This window comes from Myotis yumanensis, unplaced genomic scaffold, assembly GCF_028538775.1.
Source record: "Myotis yumanensis isolate MYYU_CA2020_CCGP unplaced genomic scaffold, mMyoYum1.0.hap1 SCAF_8, whole genome shotgun sequence".
NCBI lineage: Eukaryota > Metazoa > Chordata > Mammalia > Chiroptera > Vespertilionidae > Myotis > Myotis yumanensis.
In genome coordinates this window covers 42,989,580-43,002,155 of record NW_027223759.1, presented here as the reverse complement: position 1 = coordinate 43,002,155, position 12,576 = coordinate 42,989,580, and the positions used below count along the sequence as shown (strand labels likewise).

At 43.6% G+C, this 12,576-nt stretch overlaps 1 protein-coding gene across 1 annotated transcript in view; it reads right to left on the bottom strand.

The window, feature by feature from the left end:
- Positions 1 to 10,907, bottom strand: part of CHN1 (chimerin 1) — a 160,150-nt gene extending 149,243 nt beyond the window's left edge. The window contains exon 1 of the mRNA XM_070422717.1: positions 10,806 to 10,907. Within this exon, the coding sequence (XP_070278818.1) occupies positions 10,806 to 10,824 (19 nt within the window). The 5' untranslated portion in view covers positions 10,825 to 10,907. The remainder of the gene's footprint in view (positions 1 to 10,805) is intronic.
- Between the last annotated feature and the right edge of the window lie 1,669 nt (positions 10,908 to 12,576).

Below are 12,576 nucleotides of genomic sequence, written 5' to 3'. Positions count from 1 at the left end.
ATCTTACCTCACAGAAACCATCGGCTTAGAAAAACATGATAAAGATACATAACTACTGTGAAAGGAAAATACCGACAGATGTCACAGGAGATTTGCAGATAAAATGATAAAGAATTCAGAAGCTTCCTTTTGGATGGGTGGCAGGGGCAGGGCAGAGGGTAAGGGGGGCAGTTAGGGCAGGCGTGATCAATTGCAGTACTGAAAGTACGGGTAGAACAAGAGTCGGAAATACAGAGAAAGACATATGGAAGCTATTGCAAAGACCAAGCTGCAAGTTACTTAGCCGCTGATTGGATATTGGAGGCAAAGGAAGAGAGGGTGGTAAAACACAAGCTAAGGACTGGGAACACATGGAGTTCAAAGCGTCTGCAGGAAATCCTGATGGAGATATGGAGGGTGTGGAAGGGCGAGGCCGAAGATGGAGACTTGGGAACCATCCACATGGTGCTCACTGTTGAAAGCCCATATACTAGTATTCCCCAGTGAGAAAGGGAGGTCAATTCTTGAAAAAGCACTGACATTTGCAATAGTCTTGAATAAAGTCTTCCTTGTGGTTTTAACAAGTGTCAAAAACACTTTTTTTCTTTCATAGTTGCCTACCTTTCTTTCCCTGTGAGCTGAATGACATTTCCAAATTCCTCATAAATAAGCATGATAAAGCACAGTGGCTGGACGAGATGGTGTAGACCAGGGTTAAAGAGCAGGCATGCAGGAAGAGGAGGTGGGCAGCTCTCTCATAAACCTCTGGTAAGAGGAGGGCCACCAAGAGCTCATGATGGTGCTGAGAGGGTGCCAACGTGGAGGAGAGGCTTTCTGACTCAGAATAGGAAAGCATGCCGATAACTGAAGGGAAATGACCCAAGGAGAGGGTGGAACTAATGATACAAGACAGAGAAGAACGAATCCCATGCTGATTGCTTTAATCCTTCTGAATGATATCTTTGTGAAAACCACCTCAAATTCGTTCTTGAACAATGAGAGGTATTAATAAGCAACAAATAAAAATTTCCTTTTATCCATTTAAAAATATGAATGATTAAACTGTTATTTATATCTGCTCTCTTAATAAACATAAAAAACTAACAGGAATGTTGATGTAGCACACAAATTTGTTATTATGAGAGAAAGATTATATTGTTTTTATTTTCAAACCTCTAAGAGGTTAAGTTGGCCATTTTCATATTGAATTCCCATTCAATTTGATTATGTTCCCTACTGTGAGGGTAAAACATGAATAGACCAAACTAATTTATGTGCGATTCCTTTGTACCGCTGAAACGAAAAGGAACAACAGTTCAATGAAGTGGAATTTGTTATCTAATTATGCCAAATAATTTAGAAACATCTGCTGGTGGTTAGTAATACTACAGTTAAACCTCAAAGAATCCACTCCCAGAAAGATTTCCAATTTATTCAAGCCTTTGTAAGCATCCAGTTGAGGACTCCATGTGAGAGTATGGAAGCAAGGGATGATATAACAGCACATTTACTAAATTTTTTTTTTAAAAAGACAAATGAACAAAAAATAATGAAAAATCAAAGGAGTGTATCATATGGATTTGGGCCTTAAAATTAACCCCCAAATTTAAGAAATATAGTAGACTACTGCAATATCAAACCTACATTCAAATGTTTACTGAGGAGCTGGTATGCATCAGACACTGGCAGTTGTTCAATAGACAAAGAAGACATCCATAGCTTTCCCATTAGGAAACCACCAAATGGGAAGACGGGAATATAAACTAATCATTACATCACCACATGACAAGTAGCAGGGCGGAAATGTGCACAGGGAGCTACGGGTGCAGAAAGGGCAGAACTAACTCACAAAGACTCCTTGGAAGAGATGACTGCTCAAGCTGAGGGTTGCCATGACGTGTCGTGGTGAGTGAGGGCAGAGGGCTTGGGAAATGACGGTGCCAAAGGCACAGTGAGCACAGTCCCTCCTGGACACGTACGGGTGGTTCAGTGTGGCTGAAGCACACACAGCCTCTGAGGAGGACAGAGTAAGAGATGAGGCCAGTCGGGTAAGCAGGGGTCCTAACTTGACAGCCTTATCTGCGAGCTAAGGAATCTGGACTTCATGGTGATAAGGATTCACTGGAGGATTTTAAGTAGGGAAGTGAATTGTTAGACTAAACAATTTCTAAGAGGCAGGTTTAAATTTCCAGTCATGGACTCTAACGTAATAAACAAGAATAACCCAAAATAATAAAGGAGGAAAAAAAATAAATGAAAACAAAAGTTTAATGAGTCAAGGTCATTCACAGGCTAAGTATATAGAGTGATAGTCCACTGTTGCAGGTTCACCGATTCATTCATTCATTCATTCATTCACTCCATAAACTCGGATTGAGCACTCTCTATGTGCCAGACCTTGAGCACACAGTTCTTGATATGTAAGTGCCACGAGGGCAGGGGCTAGATCTGAGTATATTCTGGATTACCTCCCAAAGGGAAAGTAACATTGCCTGTTAGCCAGGGTATTATTCACATTTCCAGGGTGTAATAGAAAGTATCGAGAGTCCACCACTAGAAGTGAATCTGGTCTCCACTGTAGATCCCCGAACTATGTCTCCACCAGAGAATTCTCAGGCAAAGCCTACAATGGCACGTGGTGTGTATGTAGCCACACACATAAAGAGAAACAGTGCAGACTACTTTTTCAAGTGAGCCCACAGACTTGTGTGAGAAAGAAATGGAGAAACTCTGCTGGTATCTTGGATCGTTGTTAATATTTATAACAATTAGTGACAATATTAGCTACTATGTATCTTCAACCACTGCATTAGGACCCTTATATACATGACCTCATTTATCTCTGTGTGAACGGGAGAAGATAATAGCCTCTGTTTACACACGAGGAAAACAAGACTGGAACATATAGGTGGCTCCTGGCAGAGAAGGGGTTAATTCCACATGCTATGGAATATCCTCCACCAGCTTTCCATCTCACTCAGACGGAGGTAAGGACTCAGCTGAAGTCCTTACCTTGATTATATCATCTGTGACCCCAATATTCCTCCGTCCCCCAGGTCGCGCTCTGTCCTCATCTCCTCCCACTTTCCCTGGCTTACTCCACTCCAGCCATGGTGCCCTTCTTTCTAGTTTTCAAAACTGCCCAGCACATTCCCCAACTTCAAGTTTCTCCTCTAAATTCACCTTAGCCGTGAGGTCATCACTGAATACTCTGCCACAGAACTGGTCCCTTCCCCTTCCCCCTGCTTTATTTTTCTTCATAGCACTATACATTTTTTAGTTGTCTGTCTCCCTCTACTGTAAACATAAATTCCTTGACAACAGGAACTAATAGATCCCCAGCACATATTAGGCACCCAAAATTCATTGAACAGAAGAGTAAACAAATCACAAAGTAGAAAAACACATACCAAGCCTCAGAGATACTCTTCAGAAAAATTATGAAATAGTGTACACTTCTTGTTTTTACTTCCTTCTCTCACTCTCTGGTTCATCTATTCCTTCCCCCAATTCCAAGTGTGCCATGTTTTTATACTGTTCTGTGCTTATATACTGTGCTTTTATACCCACTATGGTCCCTCTTAGTAATACCCCAACCTCTGAATAAGTACTTTTGCCACTTTCTTTTATCTTACAGTATATCTCTCAGTCAAAATGCATGCCCTGCCTTAGTAGTATAAGATCTTCAGTTCATAGATTAAAATCATTCTTTCATACTCTATGAAAATAAGTATACATATTTAGCATGTTATTCCTCATAGGTAACATGCTGAAGACCATGCTTTAATGTTAATATAACACTGTACAATTCATAAACCAGGGAAGGCCTGCAGGGAAAATAGTTCGGCTGTTAGACGTTTATATGTATATCCCTCAAACGGACATTTACACCACTCACCTGTCACGTGTCCTACCTAGCACAAGTCACTTCAAATCCCAAAAACATCTCTGACAAACTAATTTCACTGACATTAAGGAGCTAAAAAACAACCATGAAGTTCTATATATAGGCACACATACTATACGGGCTGAAGATACGTGCTAATGGCAGAAATGGGAAGATCAGGAACAATTAGCAGTTTAAAGAAGAACCCCCACTCAATTTCTGAAATGTCAAGTTTGTGGTGATAAAAATCCATCAAAGCAGAGATCTATTTCTTAGACTACATCCTTCTTCTGCTCGCTTTCCACCTAGAACTATACAGGCCAATCCAGAGGTAACAGCGTGAAAAGGGAAAGGAGCCTCCTCCGGTGCAGCTGGATGAAACACAACGAGGTGGCCCTCTGCCACACCACGCAGCAGCTGGCCACAGGCCTGGCCTGGCTCACCTTCCCTTCTCCCACAGATTACCCAATTGTCCGAATTAACCCCTTCTCAAGAAGTGCTCATTTTTCTAAATTTAAAACAATTCAAAAGACGTAGAGGCATTTTTAACCTATCAATTTTTACTTTTGTTTTTTGTTCCTTGGGAAATAAAAGGAAAAAAATCTTTCTAAAACCATGAAAAGTCCTACAGGTTCCCAGATATAAAACACTCTTAAAAATAGAACTTTCTGGGTCTTAGAGTTAAAGTGAAGTAAATTTTCCTTCTAATCAATCTGCCCCACCCTGGTGATTTTTTTTTTATTAATAACAGCTTATATTGAGAATTCACATACCATAAAAATTTCCCCTTTTAAAGTATCCAATGTAGTGGTTTTTAGTATAGTCACAAAGTATTCAAGCTGTATGGTTTTGAAAATAAGGAGCCAAATTAGAAATGTATATCTGTACCTTATTTTCTCAGGCATTATTTTTTTCAATATGATTTTCAGTATAAAATATGGTCACACCATCCTGTTTTCCTAGTTTCTTCCTATTCTGTTCTGTGAGAGAAGTGGAATTATATTAATAAAAATCAGTATTTATGGGAACCGTTTTCTACGTAAGAATGACGTATGGCTGGTAACTTGGTTGCAGTGGCAGGCTCCAGGGCTTGTCTTGCACTGCGTTTGCACAGGGAAGTTCAATAACTTCATTTAGTTGTATATATTGCAGATAAATAATAAATTTTTTTAAAGGTGCTATTACTGATACTTTATGTAAGACTGAGAAAACATCAGCTACCCACATCAAAGGGACTTAGAGAAAAGCTACACACACCCACCCTCACACCAGGAACTCTTTGTTATGGCTCTTCTCAAGGTGACAGTAACTGAGGTTAAACCAATCTGATGAAAAATGTGTAACTTATTATACTAATGTCATTCCTTCAGAACTATTATTATCTGACATACAAAGCATGACCAAACAATATTTTTCTGCCTAATTCTCTTATGATAGCTTCACATGCATTCTCAATAGGTGGTAACAATGCCCTCAAGGGAGCAAAGATTGACTTTAGGGAGTCAAAAAAACTTACTTTTCATGCCTAAAGCAGATATTCCATACAATCCATAAACAGATAATACAGTGTATCTCTGGTTATATTAAAGTGTTATGGAGAGAACGACTAAGAGAAAATTTCTAAAAGGCATCTTGTGGACAGTGATTTTTTAAAAAGGTTGAGAAATGCTGATATAAAAGAAACTTTTCTTAACAAATATGTCAACTTTTTATAATTATACACATCACTATCTTCTATCTTCAAAGACTGGGCTGCTATAGGATGGGTACTTGCAAGAACAGATGTGACTCAAAAAACTGCATTGCCAATATTCTTTGTACACAGATGGTACACAGAATTATAGCAATTATAATTCTTTTATTTCTCTTACGTAGGCCCAAATCTCCAAAGATTAAAAGAAAACGTTTAAAGCTGAAGTATTAAGTTTTTGACACCAATAAAAGAAGGAATATGAACAAGCACTCAAATAAGAATGGCGATATTAGGCAGTAGCTGGGCTCTCACCATTGGACAACCCTGCTGCTCAGGTAACTCCCTCTCATATTCTTTGATGAGCAACATCTGAAAAATAAAAATATCAGCAGAGGATGTACTCAAGTGGGAATTTCCTATAAAATTAGCTTTGGGTCAAATAAGTCATACTGAAAATGTGCAACTGACCTGTCTTTCTTAAAATACATTTTAGCAGCAAGACAGTCACGGGCAACCAGAAAATTTCCTAACTGCATCTCAAAGAATACACCATTGCCACTGGATCCAAAGGATCTCTATAAAGATGCCCACAGGCCAGCGTGTCAGGGTACTGAGAGATGCCCAGTGAAGTAGCATGATGCAAGATTTCCATGGCAGTAGAAGAGACTGAGGAAAGAAGGTAAGAAATTTCAGTGAAATCTCAAGAATGAGAAGTGATCTATGGCACTGATAATGGTGACTATATGGTAATGAGAAGGAGAAGATAAAAGGGGAAAGGGGGCAACCCCAGAGCCAATTCCACCCACACAGAGAATAGAGTTATTGAGGGTTCAGCCAGCCCAGCTGAACTGTAACTGAGTTCCCAATCTCATCATTTGGTCCTGGCTGTACACGACAGCCCCATTTAGTTATGAATGACAGAAATTCATACCTAGAGATGACCTGGAGGATGCCTTTTCACCCAACTCTGTCAACTAAAGCGCTACACTGACTACAGGATGGCCAATCAGGACGTTCTGTCAGGTACACCTGCTAAAAAATCCTAAATTAGATGACCTGAGACTTTCCTTCAAGCCCAGCAGTTATTAAAAGAACACGTGCTTCTCTGTCAAGGGAAGTTCTAACAAAGCTTGCATCGAATTAGGTAGCCAGGTCCAAGTGCTACAGTTCTGGAAGGTAAACGCTAAGACAGGGACCATGTCTCTTGCACACCGCTATACGTAATTGTTGAACGAATAAGCAAGATGTGTGACCAGAGTATGAACTACACTTAGATAATTTTTTTATATGAGGATTTCAAAATTATCAATGCTGACGTCTGAAGGGTGGGTTCTGAAAAGTGAATTAAAATTCTTGAAAATTCCTGAACCTTTAAAAATGCATATTTTCAACTCCCAGATAAGACTGTAAAATCAGGAAAGATTAGAGTCTGGTCTATCACAGAATAGAGCAGAAATTTGCATTAAAAGTATCCTTTTAAGCATAAAGGAGGTGATTAATGGTGTACACAAGAGATAGGGCATTCTTCACTCTTCAGCTTAGCTTGACAATTATTTTACTGAGGTCCTACAACATTAAAATAAAAACATTAAATGTATATAAATGTACAATTGTAGTAGGTAATTGTAGAGGCTCTCAGTTTTTTGTTTGTTTTTAATTAAGCTAACTTTCACTAACTTGCTATAAAAAGAACACTCTTTACAATTATAAAACCTGGATGGCAATGTAAAACAAAGCAAAAAACACTAGATTCTATTGCTGGATGCTATGCATTGAATTGTATCCTCCCCACAAATTCGTATGTTGAGGCCCTAAGCCCCAATGTCATAGTATTTGGACAGGTCCTTTGGGAGGCAGTTAGGATTGGATGAGGTCATGAGGGTGTGATCCTCATGATGGGATTAATTTATATATATAAAACCCTAATATGCAAATAGACCACACAGAACAATTGAACAACCAGTTGCTATGATGTGTGCTGACCACCAGGGGGTGCGTGCGGAACATGGCGGGCATCTGTGGTGACAGGATGGTGGAGCAGGTGAGTGAGGGCACCAGACCAAGGCAGGGCACAGGTCGCTGTCATTGAGGCGAGCCTCTGGTGGTTACTGAAAATTCTTTGTTCCCGTGTGCCACAGTCCCGCCTGGCGCTCACACCTGCTGCCAGCACCCGGCGCTGGCCCCGATCACTGGGCACCTTCAGCAGGTGCGAGCGGCTGCTACTGGCCCCAATCACCCCTCAGGGCTTCTCCACCTACCCTGCTCCTGAGGGGAGATTGGGGCCAGCAGCCGCTGCTTGCACCTGCTGCTGGCCCTGGCACCGGTCCCGACCACTTGGCGCCACCAGCGGGTATGAGTGACTGCTGGCCCCAAGGGCTTCTCCACCTCCCCCTGCTCCTGAAGGGCAATTGGGGCAACAAGCCACCACTCGAACCCACTGAGGGCACAGACCCTGCTTGCCCCCTCTCTAGCGCCAGCCCCAATCGCACGCTGTCAGCGGGTGTGAACTGGGCTGGCGCCATCAGCGCGTGGAAGTGAAGGCAGCAGGAGTGGGGCTGCTGGCATACAGGAACCAGGTGTCACAGGGGAAGGGACCGGGCGGGGGCGCAGAGGATGGGCCGAGACCCGGCCCTATGCCCACCACAACCTTGAGGCCTACAGTTCCTTTCAAGGTGCATGAATTCATGCACTGGGCCCCTAGTGCCCTTATAAAAAGAGACCACAGAGCTTGCTTTCTCTTCCTCACCATGTGTGGAGAATTAGCTGGTACCTTAGTGTTGGACTTCCCAGACTCCCAAACTATGAGAAATAAATGTCTGCTGTGTAACCAACCCTGTCTATGGTATTTCAGTACAGCAAGCCAAGCAGACGGGGCTAACCAACTCACATACACACAGGATATACACCATGGGGTCCTGACAATGGTTACTGTTGGGAGGCTCAGGCAGAATCTACTGAGGTCTGCCTTTGATGATTGAGAAGGCACACCTGTCTAGTTTCTTGTTCTTACCTTCTCTTCACCTCCCACTCACAGAACTTGATTATCTCATTGCTACTCTGTTGTAAATTGGTTACTAAGAGTAAATATGAAGGACTGAGACCAATTAGTTAAATAGTAGTAATACCTAAAATAAAATCCACTTCTAACTCTTGAGGACTGCTCTTAACATATACAAAAGCTAATTGTGAACTGGACAAGTTTGAGGAAATCCAGTATTTAACTTTAATACAATGGTTTTCAAACTCGAGTGTGCCTAAATATCACAGGGGAGTCCCTTTAAAGTCCCCTCCGCAAAGAAAGGCAGATGCTGTTTGTCTCTTGGAAAAGGAATCAACATTTTTAACAGGCATCTCAGATGACTGATGAGTGGAGTGTAACCACATTTTTGAGAGCAGCTGCTGCTCTATCGTGACTAGGAAAACAGCCTCTACACACAGGTGTAGTAGTTTGCTTTATAACAGAGGAATGCTCTTAAAAATTGCAACCAAACTGGATTTTGTAAACTAAATTATATTTTCTCACAAGATAACTTTAAATGTTTAAAGACACTTGTTTCACTTTAAGGGTGGGATGGTTTCTTATACATTCTCCTAAAGGTCAAATTCCATGTTCTTTCTTTCCTTACCTCCACTCAGGAGTTAAAGATTTCACAATTTAGGAATCCTTTTCGGAACCTTATCACATACTGCTCAATATTTCTGTTTTACTCACCAAGAATGTGAGTATTCTAAAAATGGTTAATTTGTGAACATAACCTTTGAAAACAAACCTTGAAAATGCAGACTATTTCTTTAGGAAGGACAATAAATTTAGTCAGAAATAGTTTTAAAGAGAAATTTACTGCTATGTATTAGCACCAACAGTGTAAGATAAATACTTCTTCAAAAGAAAATAACTATGAGTAAAGCCTTCTATCATTGTTCGAACAAAAAAGTCACTACTTAAGGAAAATGCTTCTAAGCAACGCAGATTGGATACAATGTATCGGGAAACAGTGAGATTTTTATTATTTCTTTCAGACAAAAAAGAATACTTTTTTAAAGCACCTATGAAGAACCAACACAAAGTAAGAAATGTCACTTCTAGTCCTGTGGGTATTTGGACAATGTAAACAGCCCCAGATTGAAGACTGGCAAATTGTGTTCTAGGCTCCGTTTTGCCACAAAAAGGCCATATAACCTTGATGAAACCTTTCTGGGTCTAAATTTAATTTCTAAAATAAGATGCTTAAATAAAAGTAAGTCTCTGATTCCAGCAGATTAATTCACTCTTAAGTATTTACATCAAAAGGCATTTGTGGTATGTGATGCATGATCAAATGACATTACTAAAATGTAACTGGAAACTTGATATTGTGAGTAACTTACTAAGACTGTTCTTGTAGCTATCGGTTACATGCCATTGTACTTTGTTTCTTTGAAAAACTGAATACTTTGAACATCCAAATTTTCACATACTGTATGTCTTGAGTTTTCTGAGAACAAGGTACATCTGTACCATAAGCTGTTTCTGTAAAAGGAAGGAATGTATCTTTTCAGTCCTTCTTTCCAACCCATTGTCATCTCTTAGGAAAAAAACACACCTTTAAGTCTTAACCACCGAAACAATAGTGTTACAGAAATTACATCACAGAAATAACATTTCTTTCCTGAAATAACGATATTCTCCCGAGATTACTTCCTTCCAGTAACCAACTTTCTTCTGTCTGCTGTCATATGTTAGAGCAAACATTTTCAATTTTAACGAATAAGTTCACCACTTTAGTTTTCAACGGAATATACCGTCTCCAAAAAAAATCCCCCCCCCCCCCCGCAACTCCAACGGTAATCAACACATGCATTTGGCAATTCCTGAGAGGTTAGGCTGCACAGACATCTTATTCAAAATAAATAAACTTTCCAAGATCTTTATTTGTCGACTTGAGAAACGTAAGATTGGAAACAACCAGCCAACTCCGCTCCCAAGTTGGCATCTTAGGGAACCCTCCGTTTACACAACACCCAGGACCTCAGAGCCTCCCGCACCAGAACTGGCCGGGGGAGCACACGCCCATCGGCCCTGCCTGGAGAGGGAACAATGGGAGAGGCGCGAGGGAGCCAGCCCGGCGCCCCGGGCGCCCCAACTTCCCGGCCCCGACCCGCGCTCCACACCGCGCACGCCGTCCGCGCCCCGGGCGCCCCCGGCCCCCGCCCCCGAGCTGCGGGGCGCGGCCCACCTGCGGCGCGGGGGCCAAGGGCTGCACTCACCGAACAGGGTCAGGGCCATTGTAAAGGCGCTCGCCGACTGCTCGCTGCCGCCGCCGGTCCACGCGCTTCCCCCAGGCCGCCCGGAGGTCACTGCACCCGCCGGCGGCGCTCACACCTCGGAGGGAGTCGGAGTCGGAGGGGCGTGGTGGACGCCGGCGCGCTGGGAGGCTGCAGGCCGGGACGCAGGCGGCCGCTGCAAGAAAAAGTTATTGACGCGTTATTGTCAGGCGCACCCGGCTCCGCGGAGACCCGCTAGCCCTCGGCGAGCCGGCACTTGTCGCTGCCATCCGCGCACTAGCGGAGCGCGCGCGGGAGGTACCTGCCAGGCGGGGAGGCTGAGCCGCGGCGCAGGGCGGGCGGGCGGGGAGGCGGCGCCGCAGCGGGCGACGGCGCGGGGAGAGGAGCAGCCTCGCAGAGCCCCCGGCGGGGCGCGCTCACTCCGCATCCCGCGGCCTGGCCGTCGCCATCTTGCGATAGCGTCTCCCGCCGGATCGGCCGCTGCGCCCCCTCTCGCCTCCCCATCGGGCGGCGGAGCTGCGTGCGTTCCCATGGCAACGGGCGCGCGCGGGGGCCGGGGGCGCGCGCCCCTCCAGCCCGGGGTCGGGAGCTGCGGCCCGCGCCGCCGGGGGAGCGGCCTCGGGGAGTCCGACGGGGCGGGGCGCGTGTGAGCTGAAATCCCAGTTTTTTGTTTTTTTTTCCATGAATGGGATTGAGGAAGCGCAGAGGGGAGAAACCCTGAGCTGTTATCTAAAGAGGGAGAGTCACCGGGTGCTCCATGAATACAGGGACCCAGCCAGGGTCATCTGGGGATCGGGGTCGTTTGGGGACACTCCCTCCCCTGGCGCCCACGGCGTTAACGCAGAGTCTGGGCGAGTGACCTGAAGCTACGGGACTCGGGAAGGGCGCCTGGAGTCCCCCGAGAGGCGCTGAATGTCGCTGTCCTCTCCATTTGGGTTGAGGAGCCACTTGGAGTGGTCTGATCAGCTTGTCCTACGAGCGGAAACAAGAGTCGGTCACAACGCATCTGGGATTGCCTAAAATAAATTGTGACAAGGTCAATGTTTACGCCCAGTTTTCTCCCCTTTACTTTAGAGCGCTTTGATACCGTCTCAGGAAACAGCCACATTTCTCACTAATTGGCGCTTCCCCGTTACCACAAAAGATTGTTCCCCTGAGCTTTCGCATTTATCAGAGAATCACGGGCAACATCCTTCTTTCTGTGATGTTCTCCGCTGGCCTCCGTCTCTGCTTTAATCAAGGAGAAGCCATGTAAGGCCCTGAGATTATCAGCCAAAAGATGTTCTTGAAAAGCTCGGTTATGATTTTTTTTTTTTCATTTAATGTATTCAGAAATCCAGTATTCTCTGGTTGCTATGTACGTTCCCCGTTTTAAAAATTCTCCTTTTGACTTGAGTCTCTGCTTAGGGAGTTGATCCTATTTCCGCATCTAATCATGTAGATTTTCTCTTTGGTCCTCATTTCTTCCTTCGTGCGTCTTTCCTCTTTCAGTTCCTCAGATTCCCTAGTGTCATTTTCCTCTTCTCTCTAGTTTTCAACTTTTAAAAAATATTCTATAACTAACTGGTTCAAATAGAAACACCGTTAATTCATCATCATTTCACAGCTGACTCCAACATCAGAAGAAAAAGAAAAGCGGGTTAGAAGGAGGAGCCAAGCCTTTTGTTTCATGTCAGTTAACTCAAGAAAAAAGAAATAGTAAAATAATGCAACATGAGTGGGCAGATGTGTTAGGTGCTACGTGCTGGAAATT